The sequence below is a fragment of the Phacochoerus africanus genome, chromosome 4 (assembly GCF_016906955.1).
Source record: "Phacochoerus africanus isolate WHEZ1 chromosome 4, ROS_Pafr_v1, whole genome shotgun sequence".
NCBI classification, from domain to species: Eukaryota; Metazoa; Chordata; class Mammalia; order Artiodactyla; family Suidae; genus Phacochoerus; species Phacochoerus africanus.
Genome location: NC_062547.1, coordinates 31,102,040 through 31,125,275, shown reverse-complemented (window position 1 = coordinate 31,125,275; position 23,236 = coordinate 31,102,040). Strand labels below are relative to the sequence as shown.

The window sequence follows — 23,236 nt, the reverse complement described above, 5'->3', positions numbered from 1 at the left end:
ATATATTAAAAAAAAATTGAGAAGATTGTTCCAATCAAATAAGATGGTTACAGATTACCATCAACTATACGCAAAACTACATAAATGATTTAATAGAATAATAAATCATATGCTACTGAATACTCAAGAAAATAAAAATCTCTCCATTTTAATATGCATTTTTTTACATTTTATAATTATATAGACATGATCATCATTTGTCTACTTAAGAATTCCCATTACTATTAATTTAACTTTCTCTGAAAAGCAGGAGACTATAATAGTTCCATTACCTAGTGCATCTCAAACCTGTTACTAACAGAGAAAAAACATTAAAGGCGGAAAAAAACCATGTCACTTCTTTGAAGCTTCCTTTCTTCTATTCTATCAAGGGGGAAAAAGCCCTTATAAAAGTTGACCAGTGCAGTAGAGCTTCTATTTATATCCTATTGGAAGGGTAAAATAATAAAGTAAGTACCAAATGCTCAGGGTTTACTCCATGCTGATTGCAGCCAGACTTAATTAGAGAAGAAGGACTGATTTTACACCAATTGTAAAAATGTAAATAAGGCTTTAAAAGTGATTTGGGAATTACATTTTATAAATGAAATTTTGATTTTAATTTAAACAATTCTCTTAGGGTATAATACACATTATTCAGATGTTCTGCTTTTGTTATGACTGAAATAGTAGTGATACTTCAGGAAACCCTGGGACAGAAACACCTGTTTGTTATCAAATTACTTGTCTTAATGATTACAATAATTTTATGCACTAGATTAACTTAAAATATAAATATTAAAATAGTTTCAAGTTTAAATTATTAGATAGAAACACCATAAAATAGCAGTAAAAAATGTGCACCAAATATATCATATCCTCATATATTTTAATGTAAATATTTCTACTAATAAAGTATCACATTAAAAATGTTTTTCAGGAAGTTCCCTTATGGAGCAGTAGGTTAAGGGTCTGGCATTGCCATTGCTGTGGAACAGGCCACAGCTGAAGATTGGGTTCTGTCTCTGGCCCAGGAACTTCCACATGCTGCAGGCATGATAAAAAAAAAAAATACTTTTCATAACATGTGTTGATTTTTGTCCTATTGCACATATTATATTTAATTATTAAACTTTAAAAGGAATAATAAAAATTTTAAACTCGGTAACAATTATTAATGTTTTGACAGATTTCCTTCAAGTCACCTGCCATCTTGCGCATTATTTATTTTTGTTTACTCTTTTCTATATAAAACTAGGAAAACACTAAACATATTTTATTACTTGCTTTTTTTTTATTAGAATCAAAACTCATGAGACAAAGTCCATTTTAAATGAAAAAAATCAAAGAAATTTTTAATATAGGTTTGGAAAGACTGAAGTACATGCCAAGTTGAGTCACGAAGAGAAATGTCAATGTGATCTGTGGCAGCTGCTTACTTCCCTGGGAAGGAAGGGGCTGGTTAGGAGTACAGTAGCTAGCAAACCCCTCAGCGCTCCACAAAGTCACTAGTGGGAAAAGAACAAAGGCCTTTCCAATGCAACTAACACAGATGTGCCCAAAGGCAAACTGTCAGAAACAGTTAAGATGACAGCTACTCACAGTTCATTATTTCCTTCTCACAGGTCACTGGGTGACAAGCTGGGTCAGTGTGCTTTGTTGGCTGTCCCAGTCCTTCCCCACCCCCTATTCAATTTAAATAAGGGTGAAGGGCTCCATTGGATAAACTAACGTAAACAAACATATTCCAACACTTAAAGATGCCAGAAGATGGCATTTATTTTATTTTGGACCAAACTTAGACTAAAATGTACACACAACTTACCTTATCCAAGAAGAGAACCACATTTTTGTATCTCACTGATAAAGGAGGCAAAAACATTTTAAGCAAACAAAAAAGATAACCTATCATATAGTAAGAATCCTACATGAAAGACCTAACACAGTAAAAGATTTTACTTCCTCTTCAATGCAAAAAGAGTTTTTCCATGTTAAAAAAATTATCAACAATTAGATTACTTTCCACAACAGTTTAAAATGTAAATTAAATGAAATGATTCTGTAGATGAGAGAGCTTGGTTTGTGGTGATTGTTGCAGGTTTTTTTTGGAAGGATATAATTCAAAATAATACACCAATCAAAATAGCAATAGTCTAACCAAATCTTTTATGATGCGTACACATAAAATTTTAGTAATGACAATATGGCTACTCAATAGGATGACATTTTGTTATGAAATTAATAGAATAAAAATTACCAGGGATGAGGAATAAAACAGTGGTTGCAAGAGTATGGTCTATAGATCTGAACAGATATAGGCTCAAATCCCATCTCCTTCATGAACTAGGTGTATGACTAGACACATGTTGAGACCACTCTGAGCCTCAGTTGCTTCATCTTTATGGATTATAAGAGTACCTCTATCATCAAGTTATTATTACAATAAGTAAATCAATTTATCTCATTGTTACAAGAATAAGTACTTAGAATAGCAGTTGGCACATGGTAAGTATTCAACGAATGACAGCTATTACTTGTCACCAAGTTTAGTACATATAAAGCTAAACTGAACCACCATTCAAGATGTGAAATACCTTAGTTAATCATGACAAATTCTATTCATATTACTAGAAAGGGAATTTTAAAAATCTTAAGTCCATTCAAGTGCAAGTCTCCAAATCAGTAAACCTAGACTATTGAATTCAACAAGAAATCAGGGATTCACAGTCTCCTTTAATATTTTCTACCTTTTATTTAGTCTTCACTGAAAGCTGCGTATATTGAAATAGCGTTTATTATTCCCTTTCTAAACTGTTCCACTTTATTTAAAAGTTCCTTTCTAAGTTATCTGGTCAAAATAATAGGCCCCATTTGAGAGGCTAAAGATCTGGAATAATCACTAAGATAAGAACATGAATGGTCAGGCAGAACAATATAGAGGCTAAGAATAACACCTGAGGGGCAGATAGGCCTGCCTGAATTTATTAGCTGGAAAGCCTTAACCAAGTAACTTAATCTCTCTGTACCTAAATGTGTATTTCCTTATCAGTAATACAGAGATTAATATCTCTGTTTTACATACTATAACTGGAGCAAGATCCTATGGGGCCTTCCTGTGACAGCCCCCTCCTCACACGTCCCCTTCTTCAGTACCTCCCTGAAGTACCTAGAAAATAGTATTTGATGAACATTTCCTAAACTGTTTTGCAGATGCTAAAACCCCCACCAAATGGAAGAATTAACTACCTGATGACCATGAACATGTAGCTCCCAGAACTACTGGTGCCTGAGGATTGATAATGGAGAATTGTGCATGAGCTGATCACATACCCTGAAACTCCCCTCCCTCATCTGGCCTTTAAAAATGCTTTCCTGAAACCCATTGGTGGAGTTTGGGTGTTTTAAGCACTAGCTGCTCTGGATTCCTTGCTTTGTGCACCCTGAAATAGATCCTGCACTTTTCTTCATCACAACCTAATGACAGTAGATTGGCTTTACTGCATGCCGGCAACTGGACCCAAGTTTGGCTCAGTAACAATTTCTCATAGGTTATTGGAAAATAAAGCACTTAAGCAAAGTCAGCATACATTGATAAGTGAATATTATCTTTCCTTGTCACATATTACCTGACAGTAATTACCAATCTCTCTGTATTTCCCTAAATTTAGCAATCTGTGATTCTTTCCTTCCTTGGCTGCTACTCAGGAAGTACATAAATTTATATCTTTATTTTTTTATTCTTTTCAATTGTATATTCTTTTTTCAGGCTATTTGCTCATTAATTTTTCCCTGGTATTCTAAAATTATGTTTCTTTTTCCAATTTCCACAATTCAGATCATTTCACATTATTCCTTTATTTTTGGTAGTGACTTTATTCCTTTTTTGTCTTTTTTATTGTTTTAGGGCTGCACCCGCAGCATACGGAGGTTCCCAGGCGAGGGGTCGAATCAGATCTGTAGCCGCTGGGCTATGCCACAGCCACAGCATCGCCAGATCCAAGCCTGCCTGCGACCTACACCATGGCTCATGGCAACGCTGGATCCTTAACCCACTGAGTGAGGCCAGGGATCAAACCTGTGTCCTCATGGTTACCAGTCAGATTCGTTTCTGCTGAGGCATGATGGGAACTCCTGCAGTGACTTTATTCTTTATTTCATAAAATCATCACTGCTAAAAGCAAGAAAATGTGAGGCTCTCTTTTGAAGCTGTGATACTATAATGCACTGATTCTCTTATATTTGGAAAGCATGCAAACCTAACAGTAGAGCCTAAGGTTCAAAATAATCAATATGTCAAGTTCAATACCATGTTCTAATTTTGCCCAACAACTCCTTCAAAAATGAGAGGAAAGTAATTGCTCTAAATAATAATTCTTTACTCAAAATAACTTTGTTAAGGAACAGAAGAAGGAGAGAAACTGAAATTACACCTATTGTGATAAATTGTGGAGGTGGAGAAGAGAATGCAGATAAATCCCTATGATTTAAAAAAAAAAAAAAAAAGGTGGCTGGAAAATTTGCCGTAGCCTGAGACAAAAACCCTGAGAACCCTCACTAAGAAAAGGGCCCTGGAAAATTTCTTATTAAATAAAATCCAAAATACACTTACCAGTCAATTTCTATTAACTAAAAACTCAAATCTAGATACAATCCACATTAAAAACTTTTCTACCCCTACTTGTTTTCAGAACATTTTCACGACTCTACTTATTGAATGCTTACTACATTCATTTATAAGACATCTCATTTAATTTTAATAACTCAAACAGGTATTTGTTTGTTAACTGATGTTAAATGCTTTGCTTTTTTGTTTGTTTTTTGGTTTTTTTGCCTCACATTTCCTAACAGTATATTCTTTTCTCCCAAGTTCCAGCATCAGACTACATTGCTTTAGGGAAGATACAACAGAATATAGAAGAAAAATCTGTAAACTACCCAAAACCCTCAACTCTTTAAAAAAAAAAAAAAAAAAGTTCCAGGTTGGGGAATCAGAGAGAAGTAGGTGAGTAATCACTGAGGTTCCTGCACAGTGACCCACCAGGGCCAACAAGAGACAAACACAAAAACACCATTTAGGTTTCAGAAATCTGAGAGCAGGAAGAAATCGTGTCTCCTTGAATAGAGCCCAGGATAATGACAAGCCCCTAGCATTCTCTCAAGAAATGGCTGCAAAGAGAGCATAGAAAGATAGGCTAACAATGACTTCATAAGAGTATGTGACTTCCTCAGCCCCCATTTTTTACAGGAAAACTTTAAAGACTACTCCCAAGAGACTTAATATGCTAGTGACCTGGATGAAGAGTAGCCCCTTTATAGCTGCAGCCTTGTGACAGTGTTGAGGAGCATCAGAGAAGTAAGACCCTTATGTATGACTGAAGAGCCAGTATTAAGGAAGGAAAACTTGGAACACAGGTTTTCATATAAGTTCAGGATACCCCATACTGTAATACAGTAAGGTACTAAATGTGTTATTTTGTTTGTGCCCTATCTTACTCAAAACAACAAAATCAAAGGATTTGAAGGATAAATAGCAATTTAAGGAGAAAATAAACTGAAGAGGCACTTTTGTTATCAAGGAAAAAATGTTTCCACCTTCTATCAAAATCTGCAGCAGCAATATGTAATTTAAAAATATAAATAACTTTTGGTGTTCCCATCATGGCTCAGTGGAAATGAATCTGACTAGCATCCACGAGGACGCAGGTTCGATCCCTGGCCTTGCTCAGTGGGTTAAGGATCCGGCATTGCCCTGAGCTGTGGTGTAAGCTGCAGACACACTTTGGATCCTTTGCTGCTATGGCTGTGGTGTAGGCCAGGGGCTACAGCTCGGATTCAACCCCTAGCTTGGGAACCTCCATACGCCGTAGGTGTGGCCCTCAAAAGACAAAACAAAAAAGCTTTTAACTGAAATAAAAAGTTATTTTTAACTTTTGTTTCACAAAACAAGGTTTAACAAAACCTTTGTTAAACTTTTATTTAAACCTACACAATGTTACATGTCAAGTATATCTCAGTAAAGCTGAAAAAAAACTTTTTAAAAAAGAAATTAAAAGCTGTGTTTTTTTTTTCTTTTTTCATGCAATTGCCATTTCTATCTACAGTTAGGATATTTAAACTTAAGAATTTTCCTGATCTTTACTGAGTATGGTCAGAGCTGTATAAACTCCTTTAAGATTGCTTCAATCGATAGTTAACTTCAAACCACTGTATGTTAAAATTGCAGTTTATCTATCACTTTGTGATTTACAACATCAAGCCCAACAAAATAATAATAATAACAAACTTTAGTTTTCCAATTAAATAAAGAGCATCAGAGAAATAGTCTCCATTTTCCAACCAAGGATGATTTTCAATTAGTTAGCAAAATCATTGATGTTAGTTTTATTCCAGTATTGAAATTTTGGCAATTTGTTAAATTATTACTACTTTGGACCATCTATTGTGCGCTTTTTCCCCAGGTCTAAACATAATATTCTCCTTGTGGAACATAGAAAGGATTGTTTAAGAACATGTCCTTCTTTAAGACCTTTCGGTATTTTCACAAGTGGATATATGCCCAGTACTGCCTTACCCTCATTATGTTATTTCAGAATATTTTGGTGAGATCCCAGGATAGAAACCCTCTTAACCATACTTATAAACAATACCATGCATCAATCTTAATGAAATACACATAAATGTCACCTCTTTTCATCAAATGTGACCCGAAAACTACTGTGCTTGAAAGCCAAAGGGCTTTTGAGATATTTCAGTAATCTTCAAGAAATCAATCTTACATGAAACTGAAGGAAAACATCGAATGTCATCGAGCAATAAAGCTCCATTCTGTCAGTGTCCTACCTCTGAGCAGAAGCCTTAGGATGTTTCTCTTCCAGTTTCCTCACCAGTGCCACTGTCAGCTGCCCTGTCTCCCCAAGAGAACCTTCTGGCATTAAGTGGGCGTCTGAAGGCTCTGGCAGCTGCTTCAGACCAGGGATACTGGCGCTGCTTTGTAGAACCTAATAAATGAAATACAGGAATAATGAGATAATTTTCTTTGAGTGGAAATATCTAAACTATATATGCCAAAAATTTAACATTGCACTCTTCATGGTTCCTTTAGTGTTCTTCATCCAGCACATAAACCATTGGTAGGTGGTCAGAACAAAAGAAGGCAGTCCTAAGAAAAGCTAGTATGTCACCATCTATTTAATGAAATAGTGTTTATATAAACATACATATAGATGTTTATGTAAATATAAATGTGCAAATGGGTATATATAATGTATATGACTTTAAACATTAATAACACTATTTTGTGAATTCATTCTTGACCCCTGAAAACAACCCAAATGTTTTTTCCCTTTTCAAAATACATTTTAGAGATCTATTTCTGTCTTGCCTCTGGCTTACTACACTGACCTCTTCTGCTACGCTGCTGCCATGTTCCCAATAAGCTGCGGTCCAGGCACCATGGTGAAGGTGATACTCTGTCTGGGTCACATCCACTTGTGCATTTAGCTCCTCTAGGTAGGTCAGAACAAACTGAGGATAAGCCTGTAGGAAAGAAAAAAAATAAAAAGTAGTACCAGCCTTGTAAGAGACAGACAAAAATCTACACCACTGGACTGATGGGAGGATAAATTAGATTAATAATAAAATGGTCTGGCTAATAAAGCTTTGGATTTCGATTTCAGATTAAAATCAAGCCATATAATTTTCATATGAAGATTCCAATTTGTTTGATATGCTCAAGTTTAACTAGATTGCTCAATATTAAAGCCATCTTACATATAAATAATAATGGCTAATGGCTAACATTTATTGCGTTATTTCTACATAAATGTATTACTGTAAACACATTATATACATGTAATGTGCAGTTGCTCTATTGTTTAGGAATAGTAAATTCTGCTCCAGAAGAAAACAAATAGGATGAATGAGATTCATTAGCTGTATTAAGCATAGATAAGTAAGTTAGTAACCTGAGAAGGGTCAGACAGAAAGGAAATAGAGCATTATGTCTATGAACATAGAAAGGAGTAGAATGACAAATTAGACATTTAATAGTCACGATTTACTAAATAACAAGCAAAGCAATAGTATTTATGATATACTAGATATAAATGAAGCACATGAGACACACAATAATCATGAGATCTTTAATTGGCCACCCACTGCTGACTTTCATTGTGGATCCTCTACTAGACACATCCACAGCTGCCCATAGGCTATCTGGGGAGCACAGCACTGGCCAAGTGTACTTGCAACCAGCTCTCTCATGGAGCACGTGTGTGATGTTATGTTAGGTACATTTTACCTGTTACATTTCATAATTTTTTCTCTTGTTCAAATTTCAACTCTGGTCCTTGTAACCACATCAGTAGCAGGGAAGGGTGATGCAACAAGAGAGAGGATATGTGGATATGGTGAAAATTCAGGTGATGTCGCTCTCCAATCCACCTGTACTTCAAGTGTGTTCATCTAGCCCATCTTTCTCCCCTTACACTTTACTTTGTATTTTAAATTGATGTAATAAATCATGACCTGAACATTTTAATTTGGTGTGTGCACCGGTCTGTTCCAGGAGCTCAAGAATAGCCTATCTAGGAGCATATGTGGAAGCTACCATTGCATCAGAGTAATCTCCCACATAACAACGTATTTACATTTTGACCCTTACAACAGCTCTTTGAAATAGGTATGACTATTGTGTCTATTTTAAAGTCAGGGAAACATACACAAGAAGGTTAAGCAACTTGCTCATTCAGCTGTTTACTATTTTATAAAACCTAGATATGCTGCCTCAAGTATGATAGAAATGTCATAAACAACCTTTTTAAAGTGTAGAAGTAAAGTTTTAACAAAAAATATGAGATGTTAAAGGGTACTAAAGTCCTTATATTATTCTAGAAAAAGAGATAGTAAATAACTTTAAACTTTGTTTAAAAATGTATAACTAAACGAGCATGTTCTAAAATTAAATTGTAATAATGGATGCAAAACCCTGAGAATATATTGAAAAATATTGACTGGCACATACTTCAGTTAGGTGAATTGCACGGTATGTTAACTGCATTTCAATAAAGCTGTTTTTACTATAAGAGATAAAATTTAAAAATATAAATACAGAGTATATCTTCTGAATAAGCAGGAGGGAGGGAATACAGAAAAAGTCAAGAAGAAAGATTAAAAAATACAAATTAAAAATTCAGTAAATAGAAATTTTTGTTGGATTAATCAATAAATGACAATTAAAATTTAAAATATGCATTCCTTTCGACTGAGCAAACGTACACACACATATTGTTGTTCATTGTAACATGGTTCCTATTTGTCTAAACGTGTATTATCAAGGAGACTTTAAGAGATAAAGTAGAATGTGGATGCCAATAAGAAGAGATGGCCACAATATGCTATTGAATGGAAAAAACAGCTCAAAAAGTTTTATTTATAATATAAGTAATGTATTAATACACACATACATAGACATATAATTAGATTTAATATATATTATCACACATATATAATTAATCAGAAATGATTAATAATTTTTGAGGAATAGTTAGAGAGGTACTTTTGCTTATTCAGTTCTGAATTATCAGAGGACTTTTTTCACCACCAATATACACTACATTTATTATTTAAATGGAAACCATACTCTACATAAAAACACGTGCATAATTTCTGAGACTATACTAAAAAACTTATTATTAGTGAATAACTCTGGGAAACAGGATTAAAGTTTGAGAGGAAGAGATTTTAATTCTCATTAGTATAGTTTTTCAAATATTAATCTTTATGTGCATTTATGCATTTCTAATTTTATTAAATATACTTTTTAAAAGCCTAACTTAGAATAGTATCTTTATTGTATATACTAGTCAATCTTGGAGTCTTTTTAGGGCCACTTCCATGGCATATGGAGGTTCCCTAGAGAGGGGTCAAATCGGAGCTATAGCTGCTGGCCTACGACACAGCCACATCAACACCAGATCCAAGCCATGTCTGGGACCTACACCACAGCTCTCAGCAATACTGGGGATCCTCAGCCCACTGAGCAAGGCCAGGGATTGAACCAAGCGTCCTCATGGTTACTAGTCAGACTTGTTTCTGCTGAGCCATGACAGGAACTCCATTGGAAAGAGATTTTTGATCACTAAGCTAACCCAAAAATATTGCAAAAAGAAATTTTAGATGAAAAAATTAAGATTCTCATTTTACTTTGAAGCTTGTGTCACATCTATTTCATTATATTATTTTTTCTTTTGTAAGTTCTTATTGTCTTATAAATGTCCAAGACAACTCAGCTGAAGTGAATATGACAGGCAAAGAGAGACAGATTATTTTATATTGGTTCTATATAAAGCATCAAAGCCAAAATTAAGCAACAAAGATCACAAGTGTTTTTATATGAGAGGAAATATGAATAGGTAAATATAATATTAAACATGTTCCAAAATACCAAGAGTATTAAAAGAATGCATATATAAAAAGCAAAATAAATAGTAAACACATTCTGAGACAATAAGTACAAATGGTATGGCTCTGATTCTAATAATTGTTAACTCCTTATATTGTGATGGTAGTTTCATGTTTCACATCCTGTAATAGAGGTACGTTTTATATAATTTTACCTCTGAGGCATATTTCCATCTTATTGGAAAGAAGGTGTACCTGGAACACGGGAAACTTTAATATATATCCAGTGAAATGGATGAAGAAGGGCACAAAAGGTAGAGCTATAATGTGTCTGAACATTCTGATAGTCACAGCAGAAATAAAGACCAAAAAAGAACAAAAACAGTCACAGGCTTTGCTTCCTGGAGATGACAGTCAAGCAAATATGGCAGATATAAACAAATTAATACAATGCATTTGGAGACAGTTACAAGTTGTTCAGGCATTTTACCTTTGGAATTATTCTAAACCCCAGGGGATGGTTAGTCTAACACTTTAATACTATGGTTCCTTACTATTCTCTACTCTATGACCAAGTTATCTTGATCTCTAACCAAGCACCTACCCGTTTTATCATCATATCATCAGTCTAGAACAACTAGAATTCTGATCTCTTCTGGGAAATCAACAGCCTAAACTTTTGACTTTTCCTCCCTTCTAGTGCATATGGACATCACCCTAAATTGACCCATACTGCCTTAGCCCTCATTATTTTCTAAGTCCATCAACCCTTTGGGCTTCATTGCATTCTTCTCATTCTAATCTACTTTTTACCACCAAAAGATAAATTTTAATAAAATACATATTTGATTACATCATCCCCACTTCAAAAACTATCAGCCCCCCAGTACATACTGATTACTATCTTACAGTCCTATTCTGGTTTCAAATTCTATCTGTGCTATTTATCAGCTTTGTGATTATAAGTTCCATTTCCTTGAGGGAAAAGCATTCTATTGAAGACTGCAGAAGAACTGGCTCAGAATTTCACACTGACCAAAATTCACCCTAAGGTTACACTGACACCGCTTCTGCTGCTGAAAAGGATACCATCCATTTATGAGATTTTTTTTTCAGTCTAATAGGAATCATCTTTATCACTCTTAAGATGTTCCCTCCACATACATAAGAAAGGCCACAGATTTGACCTAACTTGGGGCTCTACAGAATTATTTATGTCTTCATGGGAAATGTAATAGTTGAGTGAGCAAACTATCACCTGGAATGTTTTAAACACTCTCTCCTCTGCACATAATCAGGCATATTTTTTAAAGTGTTTCTTTTTTTTTCCCCTCATGATAAGTGCTTTTTATGTAAAAGTTAGAAAATATAGACAAACTCAAAGAAAATAATTATCCATCTTCCTACCACCTGTGCTATGTATAAACTTCCAGTTTTGTTTCTACACACATACATCTTTAATAAAGCATAAATATTAGTTTTCTTATCTGATTTTTCTCAAATCACAAAATCACCATTTTCCTCTTTCATAAATTATTCTACATTATTTGCAATGCCAATAGGTAATCCATTATAAAGACATACCATAATATATTATACAATCTCCCTATTGATTACTCAATCTGTTTTCAGTTTTCACTATTATAAACAATGCTCTAGTGAACATCCTGAAATATACACTATGCTACATGCCACTGATTGACTCCTTGAGTTAAGCTGTTGTTAGTGGAATTTCTGAGTCAAAAGGAATATGTATTTTTTTTATTCATTTTCATAAATATTGCCAAACTGAACTTCAGAAATATTGTACCAGTCTCCCAGAGAGCCCCTAATGTTCCTTGAGGGCCGGTATTCATACCCTCGTGTAGTCACCTCCTGCATTATACCAAGATAGTCCTAAGTGACCAGAGAAGATGGCAGAAGTGGTGTTACACCACTTCTGAGATTAGGTTATGAGAAACAGTGCATCTTCCATTTCCTTCCCTTCCTCTCTTGCTCTCTTGGATCATTAGCTGAAGTTGTGAACAGCACTACAGAGAAGGCCATGTGCCAAGGAACTGAAGCCTCTGGACAATGTAAGTGTGCTTAGAAACAGATTTTCCAGCCTCCTCAAGCCTCAGATGACTTCAGTCTCCATTGACACCTTGACCGCAGCCTCATGAGAGACTATGAATTAGAATTACTCAACTAAACCATTTCCAGAGTCCTGGCCTACAGAAACTGTGAGATAATAAATGTTTATTCTAAGTTACTATGTTGGGGGCAATTTATTACACAGCAATAGATAACTAACACCGATAAAATACCAAAAAAAAATACACACAAAAAACAGGAATGAGTATGTTTGTTTTCTTACATCTTCATCAACACTAGATATTCCTAGTTTTATACTTCCTGATAATTAAGAGAGACAAAATTCTCTCATTGTTTTACACTTATTTAATTTCTAGTGAAGCTGAACTTTTTTATTTGGGTTAGCTGTTTTAATTTTTTCTCTGTCATGTATTTCCTTTTCATCTTTATCACTCTTAAGATGTTCCTTTCACATACATAACCTTTTCAAGTCCTTTGCTCATTTTTTTTTAAATTTAAGTGATTATTCTTTTCTGTATTCTTTGCTCTATCAGGCTTATTATATATTAAGAGTATTATCCCATTCTCTAACATTTATATTGCAAATATTTTCCCCTATTTTTCATATTTTCCTACTCACTTTTGCTAATGCTACTTTAGATTTAGAAGTTTTTAAATTTTTTACATACTCAAAGCCATTAGTCTTTTCCTTCATGGATGCTATCTTTGTTTGCTTGCACATAAAGATGTCTATTCACCACTATGGGTAGATGTTTGATGCATGCTTTCTTCTAGATATTTCATGGTTCCATGTTTAAGTTTAAATCTTTAATTTAGCTTAAAGTAGTGAACTGCATTTTAAAAAATGTAATCTAACTTTATCCTTTTGCAGGTGAATAGGGAAATGGTTACCCTTAAAAAAGAACAAAAGAAAAAAATTATCCAATAAATACAATATAAAAAAATGCAATACTGTATTTAAATGTGTTCATTATTATTATCATTAATAAATACAAATGACTGTTTAGCCAAAATTGATGTGCCAGAATCTATCAATAGGACTGAATCTGTGCCAAACACTCAAATACTAGTATTAATAGCTATATGTTGCAGACAAATAATGTGAAGCTCGAAAAGGTTAAATGACTTGTGTAAGGCCACACAGCAAATAAGTAGTAAAGCCAAGATTAGTTATTAATATCCTAAAGTAGTAATTCTGTCTTTTTAAATGAATGGAATGAGTTCCATTTATGATCCAGCTGCAAATAATTATCAAATTATCCTCCATTTTAGCCTTTATTAGATGGATATAGTTTTGGATATGACTAAATTTAGATCTAATCAAAATTCCTAAACCTCTAAAAGAATGAAATAGTTTTGCTCTGAGTCTAGAATAACTATAATTTTAAAAAATCAGCAATCATGTTTGTTAATGGAACATTAAAATTTTTAGAATCAAATTCTCTTAAAAATAATTTGTTTGAAACACAAAGATGTGCATTATTTGCTAGCTATCAATAGAAGTGTTGTGCAAAATTACAAAATTATAAGTTGCAAGAAAAGGAGAGGTAAAAAGGACAGTAGAGTATAAGTAGATGTTTAAGTATCTCAATTTTGAGAGAGAAAAAAATACACTTAAACATTGGTCCTGCTCTTCTATGCCTTTTGGTGGGAAGGGCAATACTTACAAAAGACACAATTATGTTCTTGGGCATAGGACTAAGCTCTATTCAGATGTGTCTCAGAACAAACTCCTCACATGCAGGTACAGGCCAAAGATATCTTGGTACAGTCTCAAAATTCCACTTTAAAAAAAAAAAACAAAAAAAACCCAAAAAACAAGATTACAGGCTTTGGTCTTTCTGAGCTCCCTCTCCTAGAAGTTCACTCTGAATGAGTACAGTAGTGAGGTCAGAAATGAGATAAGGAGAAAGCTGGGGTAAATCAGAATGAAGTTAAATAAAGGTAATTTTTTATTTTTCTGCTTTTTAGGGCCACACCTGCAGTATATGGAAGTTCCCAGGCTAGGGGTCGAATTGGAGCTACAGCTGCCAGCCTATGTCACAGCCACAGCAATGCTGGATCCCTGACTCACTGAGTGAAGCCAGGAATCGAACCTGTATCCTCATGGATACTAGTTGGGTGCATTTCTGCTGTGCCACAACAGGAACTCCAGACAAAGGTAATTTTTTAAATGCTTTGATAGTTGACAACTATGTCAAAATTTCTACTTAGGAACAGAGCTGAAAGTGTATATTCCCGGTCGAATAGGGTTGGTATTTTAGCTAGTGTGCCAATACTACTCAGGGAAATGCTGTTACATCAATTTTTAAATTTAAATTGTATCAAACACTCCAAACTTCTAAAATGATGCAGGCTGCCCTGGAATAACAGCTCAACTATGTGATTATAGAACACTAGAGAAATAAATGTATTATGTCTATTAGTCAGGGTCCAATAAGGAAATGGAAACTACATAGTAATTTGAACAGGAAAACTTAATATAAACCATTAATAACAGAGGACTAAAGTGATAGGAAATTGGTTAATAAGAGTTAAAGAGAAGACTAAAGAGTATATAAATAGCAGATATGGAGCACTTGGAACTCCTAAGCCTGAGATAGAATGCTTAAAGAAGGGGCCTGACCCAAAGCTGAGATCCACACCACATTGAGGGCACATTGAAGTCCTCACCTGCACCAGCAGGATTCACTGTTAATACACCTTTGGAGCACCAGGGGAAGCCATCCACAGAGAGATGCCTAGTTGGTGACACTTCACTAAAAAGCCACTGACAAGGAATACACTCAAGAAAAACACAAGAAGGTATCCACTGGCAGTACTCTGCTGTGAAGCTGCCCAAGGCAGGAGCCAGACAATGAATGGTAGATCTGGCACTGTGAGGGAATAAATTATAAATTGGTAACTACCATGACATGTGCTATAGGTTTGAATCATACCCCCCCGCAAAAGGTATGTTGAAGTCCTAACCCTTGGAACCTGAAATATGACCTTATTTGGAAATAATATCCCTGCAGACAAAATCAAATTAATATTAGGTCATTAATGTGGGCTCTAATACATATGACTGATGTTCTTATTAGAAGAGAGAAATTTGAACATGGTCACACACAAAGGACAATGTAATGTGAAGACTCAGGTGGGTAGGGAGATGGTCATGTGAAGATGGAGGCAGAGACTGGAGTTATGCTGCTGCAAGTCAAGAAATGTCAGGGACTACCAGAAATGGAAGAGTCAAGGATGGACCCTCTCCTAGAGGACATGGATGGAGCGCGGTGCTACTGACACCTTGATTTCAGACTTCTAGCTTCCAGAATTGTCAGAGAATAAATCTCTGCTGTTTTAAACTATCCAGTTTATGGCACTTTTTACAGTAATCCAGAAAAATTAATATACCATGTATTTTCAGTTTAATTCATCTAACTTAACATTTCTGCAATCATGATGATGAGACTTTGAGGCAAGCATTACGAGATACCATGTGATTAATCTAATTTTTCCTTTATTAATTCTTGATGATTGATTAACATTTCATTTAGACTTGGAGTCACAGAACAGGAAGGAAATCTTGAAAACTCAAGGCCAACCTCCTCGTTTTATTCAAGTAAACTCTTCTTTAATTGAAGTATAGTTAACTTACTATATTAAATTAGTTTCAGGTATACAACAAAGTAATTATCAATATAATACATATACAGAATACATAAATCATAAGTGTAAAATTCCATCCATTTCACCCAGTGAATACCTGTTTAATTAACCACCCAGGTCAAGAAAAGAAAACAGCCATACACCTAAGTGTTCCTTGTGGTCCCTCCTCAGTCCATAACTTGCTTCAGCTATATCCATGCTCCTTACTTCTAACATTATAGATTTGTTGCTTTGCACAGCATTAAAGTTTAAATGACTGCCGTTATTCGTTGTATATTCTCATAATTTCTTTTGTTCACCATTATATTTGTGAGATTCGTATTATTATGTGTAATTGTGATTTGTCCATTGGCATTGCTATGCTCTAGGGTCAGAAAACAATGGCCCATGAGCCAGATCTGATGAACCATCTGTTTCTGAAAATAAAGTTTTATTGAAATGCAGCCACACATTGTTTATGGCTGCTTTCATGCTGCAAAGGCAGGGTTAAGAATTTGGGACAGAGATATCCAAATATTTAGTATCTGGCCCTTTATAGAAAATTTCCATCTCTGCTACATATTATTCCACTAAATATATTTATTACAACTTATTTATCCATCATTCTGCTGATAAGCATTTAAGTAATTTCCATGCTGAGGCTACTACAATTAGTGCTATTAACATTTTGGTAAATATATTTTCCTTAAGATATATAAGTATTTCTGTTTAGTATTAAACTAGTGTGGGAATTGCTAGGCTGTATAAAAATGCTCTACTTTAGCAGATATTACCAGTTTTCCAAATTGTAAATCTCTCCATTTTAATAAATAAAAAAGCTGATGTGGATATTGAAAAGATATCTGCACGCTCACATTTATTGCAGTATGATTCATAATAGCAAATATATGAAAGCAACCTAGGTGTCTGTCAGTGGATGAATGGATAAAGAATAAAACATAGGCAGTACACTATTTGAGATCAGTCTTTGCAATATTTTTGTGGATATGTCTCCTCAGGCAATGAAAACAAAAGCAAAAATAAATAAATGGGACTATGTCAAATGAAAAAGCTTTTGCACAGTGGAGGTAACCATCTAAATGAAGAAAACATACTAAATGGGAAAAGATACTGCAAATAATATATCAAATAAAGGTTAATATCCAAAATATATAAAGAACTCATACAATTTAATATCAAAAAAATAAAAACAAAACAGACAATTCAACTAACAGCAATAGACTTTTTCATTTTTCTTTTTGGCCTGCAGCATGCAGCAGCTCGATGTGGGATTTCAGTTCCCAGACCAGGGATTGAACTGGGGCCCCAGTGGTGAAAGTGCTGAGTCCTAACCACTAGACCACCAGGGAACTCTCTATAAGGTTTTTTTTGTTTTTTTTTTTTTGTTTGTTTGTTTGTTTTTCCATTTTGGCTGTATCTGTAGCATGTTCCCAGGCCAGGGACTGAGCCTGTGCCACAGTGGTGAAAATGCTAGATCCTTAACTTACAGAGCCACCAGGGAACTCTGGACAGTGGCTCTTTAAAATTAAGACATTTTTTCCAAAGAAGATATACAGATGGCCAACAGACACATGAAAAGATGCTCAACAAAATGAATCACCAGAGAAATGCAAATCAAAACCACAATAAGAGAGCACTTCCTAACTGTCAGAATGGCTATTATTAAAAAGCCAAGAAAAAGCAAGCATTGGTAAGCATATGGCCAAAAGGGTACCCTCATACACTGCTGGTGGGAATGTATGTTGGTGCAGCCACTATGGACCTTCCTCAAAAAATTAAAAATATAACTATCACATGATCTACCACTTCCAAGTATTTTTACAAAGAAAACAAAAATATTAATTCGAAAAGATGCACCCCTTTGTTCACTGCAGCATTATTCACAACAGCCAAGATACAGAAGCAAGCTAAGTGCTCGTTGACCGATGAATTGATTTGAATGGATATCCATTACAGATGCACACACAATGGAATATTACTCAACAATAAAAAGAAAGAAATCTTGCCATTTGTGACAACGTGGATAAAGTTACAGGGAATTATGCTAAGTTAGAGAATTCAGACAGAGAAAGACAAATATCACAATTTTTCACTAATATGTGTTATCTAAAACAAAACAAATGAACAAGCATAACAGAACAGAAAAAAACTCATAGTTACAGAGAACAAACAAGTGGTTGCCAGAGGGGAGCGGAGGGTTGGAGGATAAGTGAAGTAGGTGAGGGAGAGTAAGAGGTACAAACTTCCAGTTACAAAATAAATGGGTCATGGGTATGAAATGTAGCATGAGGAATATAGTCAATAATTATAGACTATCTTTGCAAGGTGACAGGTGGTAACTATAGACTTATCATGGTGAACATTTTGTAATATATAGAAATATCAAATCTCTATGTTATGCACCAGGAACTAACACACAGTTGCAGTCAGTTATAACTCAAAAGCAAACAAAAGAAAAAGAGATTAGCTCTGTGGTTTTCAGAAGGGGGGGGGTATTGGATGAAGGTAGTCAAAAGGTACACACTTTGAGTTATAAGATAAATAACACACAGTATGAGGGATGTAATGTACAATATGATCAATATAATTAACAGTGTTGTATGTTATATATGAAATGTTTAAAATGTGGATCTTGAAATTTCTCACCACAAGGAAACATTTTTTTTTCTTTTATTTTGTATCTATGAGATGATGGATATTCACTAAACTTATTGTGGTAATCGTGTCATGATGCATATAAGTCAAATCAGTATGCTGTAAAAGTTAAACTTATATGGTGCTATTTATCAACTATATCTCAACAAAACTAGAAATAAAATAAATAAGACAGCCTTTATATCTTACCCCCCCAAAAAAGTGATACACATACACACTGAAATATATCATTACACCATGAAATTTTGTCACTTGTGACAACATGGATAAACCTTGAGGGCTTTGTGCTAATGAGATAAGCCAGACAGAGAAAAACAAATACTTTATGATTATCACCTATATATGGAATCTAAAAAAGATGAACTTGTAGCAACAGGGAGAATAATAGTGGTTACCAGGGGCTATGGGGTGGGGAAACTGGGGAGATGTTAAGGGCACAAACTTGCAACTAGTAGATAAATAAGTTCTGGAGATTTAATGCACAGAATAGTGATTATAGTCAACTATAATGTATTACATACTTGAAAGCTGTTAAGAGAGTGGATCTTAATCTCACCACAAAAAAAGAAATAATCACGTGACATGATAGAAATGTTAGCAATACTATGGGGTAATCGTACTGCAACATACACAGGACAAATCAACATGTCGTATGTCTTAAACTTACACAATGTTATGTGTTGGTTACAGCTCTATTTTTTTTAAATAATAAATTAAATTTATTTTAAAAATAGAAGAAAGGAAACTGATGCCCTCAAATGCTAGGTTGTATCATAGTAATGACTTGAATAAAATTGTATTTGGCTTTGGAAAACTTATTTCAGAGTCAAGCAAAACTTTGGAGGAAAGTATTGATTTAATTAAATCTAGATTTCTGGGAGGAGAATGAAATCATTTGTAGAGGAAAAGCATTTCTTGCTATCAACAACATACAGGGCATTTTATAAGAATCTGAAAACAGAAAAATGTAGGAATAAAACTGTGGCTTATAGTCCTTACCTTAGAATAAATGCAGCTGTCAATTCCAAATATCCACTTCTGAGAATCATCTCCTTTATTTCTGTAATGAAAATGTAATTTAGAGATTGACAACTTTTCTCCACATTGAGATGCTCTGTAGGTTTCAAATAGAAGTATCATTTTCCTCACAGCCTGGCAGGAAGACTGCACACATTTACACTAAGGATGCTACCATTCTACTACCATCACTGCTACCTCAGCAGCTAAAGCCTTTCCTAAGACAACTGATTTCTTTGGTACCCAAAGTGCTATGATGTGTTTGTGTGTGTGTGTTACCAATGGCAACAGTGAGTGAGAATTTTAGAGAGTAAAGAGAATCAATAAGAATATTATAGAAATTTCTGCCTTTCTAATATGATCTTTTGTGAAACAACAAAAAAAAGGGGGGCTTAATTAAGTATAAGGATTAAGAGAATGTGGTGGAAAAAGACATCATGTAAATTTAGGAACAATAAGGCACGTGTTTCTGAAAAAACCAAACAATTATTTAAGGACTATCAGATTTTCTGAGCCAAGTCCGAGTAAGAAAGAAAAACTAAAATATGATGAAGGTAATCATGCCTAAACTAACTAATCATGTATTCATTAATATTTAGAAACCTTACAAAGATAGGACAAATGAATTAAATTAAGTGTAATGGGATGTTAAACAAGACCTTTTTCTACTGCCTCTGAGTTTTGACAGAAGCATCAATGGTTAAGAATAAGAGGTGTCAGGTAATGCTCTATTCTAAAGCAGGAGGGCTGTATGATCTAGGTAGAACATGTAAAGGCAGCAGTCCAAACTGGTTCATTGCACATTAGCCTTTCATCAGTACACATAAGAAAATGTGAAAAATGCTTGGGCATGTTGGGATGGGCACTTAGTAAAAATGTAGGTCTCCAGGTTCCTATGCTCAGAGATATTGATTCTGAAGGTTGGACCCCCAGAAATCTACATTAGCAGGTAGAACAAGTGACTCCAATCATAAGAACTCCAGGGAATTTGGATGTGTGTGGTCTAGGGACCAGACTTTGGAAAACTCTGAACTAGAGTGATGAGAGCTAGGGGAAGAAAGGACCACATACTTGAAATATTATAAAATGAGAATGACTTGGTGATTAAATAAATAGGATGGGGGTTAGAAAGAATATGGAAAGTTAGTCTTAGGTGGGATCGAAACCACATCTGCAACCTACACCATAGCTCAAGGCAATGCCAGATTCTTAACTCATTTGAGTGAGGACAGGGATCGAATCTGCAATCCTCATGGATCCTGGTTGTGTTCGTTAACTGCTGAGCCATGAAGGGAATGCCCCAAAGTTAAGTCTTAAATGTCAAATTTGAGCACATGACAATATTAAAAGAAAATGAGAATAGAGAACCCAGATATAAACCCAGACACCACTGGTCAATTAATTTTTGACAAAGGAGGCAAGAATATAAAATGGGAAAAAGACAGTCTTTTCAGCAAGTACTGCTGTGAAACCTGGACAGCTGCATGCAAATCAATGAAACTAGAACACACCCTCACACCATGCACAAAAATAAACTCCAAATGGCTGAAAGACTTAAATATAAGACAAGACATCATCAAACTCCTGGAAGAAAACATAGGCAAAACATTCTCTGACATCAACCTTACAAATGTTTTCTCAGGTCAGTCTCCCAAAGAAACAGAAATAAGAGCAAAAATAAACCAATGGGACCTAATCAAACTGACAAGCTTTTGCATAGCAAAGGAAACCAAAAAGAAAACAAAAAGACAACTCACAGAATGGGAGAAAATAGTTTCAAATGATGCAACTGACAAGGGCTTAATCTCTAAAATATAAAAACAACTTATACAGCTCAACAGCAAAAAAGCCAACAACCCAACTGAAAGATGGGCAAAGGACCTGAATAGATATTTTTCCAAGGAAGGTATACAGATGGCCAACAAGCACTTGAAAGAATGCTCAACACCACTGATTATTAGAGAAATGCAAATCAAAACTACCACGAGGTACCACCTCACACCAGTCAGAATGGCCATCATTAATAAGTCCACAAATAACAAGTGCTGGAGGGGGTGTGGAGAAAAGGGAACCCTCCTGCACTATTGGTGGGAATGTACGCTGGTACAACCACTATGGAGAACAGTATGGAGGTACCTTAGAAAATTATACATAGAACTACCTTATGACCCAGCAACACCACTCTTGGGCATATATCTGGACAAAACTCTACGTAAAAAAGACAAATCCACCCACATGTTCATTGCAGCACTCTTCACAATAGCCAAGACATGTAATCAACCCAAATGTCCATCGACAGATGATTGGATCAGGAAGACATGGTATATATACACAATGGAATGCTACTCGGCCATAAAAAAAAAAAATAATGCCATTTCCAGCAACATGGATGGAACTAGAGACTCTCATCCTGAGTGAAGTAAGTCAGAAAGAGAAAGACAAACACCATATGATATCACTTATATCTGGATTCTAATATACGGAACAAAGGAAACTTTCCACAGAAAAAAAAAAATCATGGACTTGGAGAATAGACTTGTGGTTGCCAAGGGGGAAGGGGAGGGAATGGGAGGGACTGGGAGCTTGGGGTAAATAGATGCAGAATGTTGCCTTCGGGGTGGATTAGCAATGGGATCCTGCTGTGTAGCACTGGGAACTCTGTCTAGTCAGTTATGATGGAACACGTAATGTGAGAAAAAAAATGTATACATATATGTGTAACTGGGTCACCATGCTGGGCAGTACAAAATATATATATATAAAGAAATAAAAAATTGTGAAAAAAGAAAATGAAATTATATTTGAGAGGGAAGAAGAGATGTGAGAAAATATGAAGAGTTCTAATACTTGTGCAAAATTGTGTTTATGAAACTTCTTTCATGGTCTAACTGACCCCTAAGCTAAGAATTCCATTCTCAGGCATTAGACAAATGTAATTATTGCTCAATTTCAGTATTGAGTGGATTAAAGGAGGTATTGAGAGAGAGAGACTTTCTAGAGATTCTTTTATTTTGCAATGAATAAAAGAGAAGCCGTTAAAAATTTTTGACTTAACATATAGTACTAAAATTAATGATTATAATAATAATACCCATTATCCAAGACAATAGCACATAGACTGAGAAAATGAATGGAACTGAGGGGCTATCCTTGTCTAGTCCCCATTTTACAGATGATTAAGGTGAGATACAGAGAGATGGTCAAAATCACAGTGCCAGAGCAGTTCTTCTGTGGTGCAGTGGGTTAAGCATCTGGTATTGTCACTGGTCACTGCTGTGGCAAGGATTTGACTTCTGTCCCAGAAATTTCCAATTTTGTAGGCACAGCCAAAAACAAACAAACAAAACAATGCTAGGTCGTACCTAAATAGGTACTAGAACCCAGAGTGCCTTTTAGCTCAACAATTTTAGACTGAAAAATTATAAGTTAAATTGTGTAA

At 34.9% G+C, this 23,236-nt stretch overlaps 1 protein-coding gene across 1 annotated transcript in view; it reads right to left on the bottom strand.

Annotated features, from left to right (window-relative positions):
• The window catches only part of DCDC1 (doublecortin domain containing 1), a 393,003-nt gene that overhangs the window by 155,956 nt on the left and 213,811 nt on the right, over positions 1 to 23,236 (bottom strand). The window contains 3 exon segments of the mRNA XM_047776089.1: positions 6,820 to 6,977; positions 7,381 to 7,515; positions 19,780 to 19,840. Of these exon segments, the coding sequence (XP_047632045.1) occupies positions 6,820 to 6,977; positions 7,381 to 7,515; positions 19,780 to 19,840 (354 nt within the window).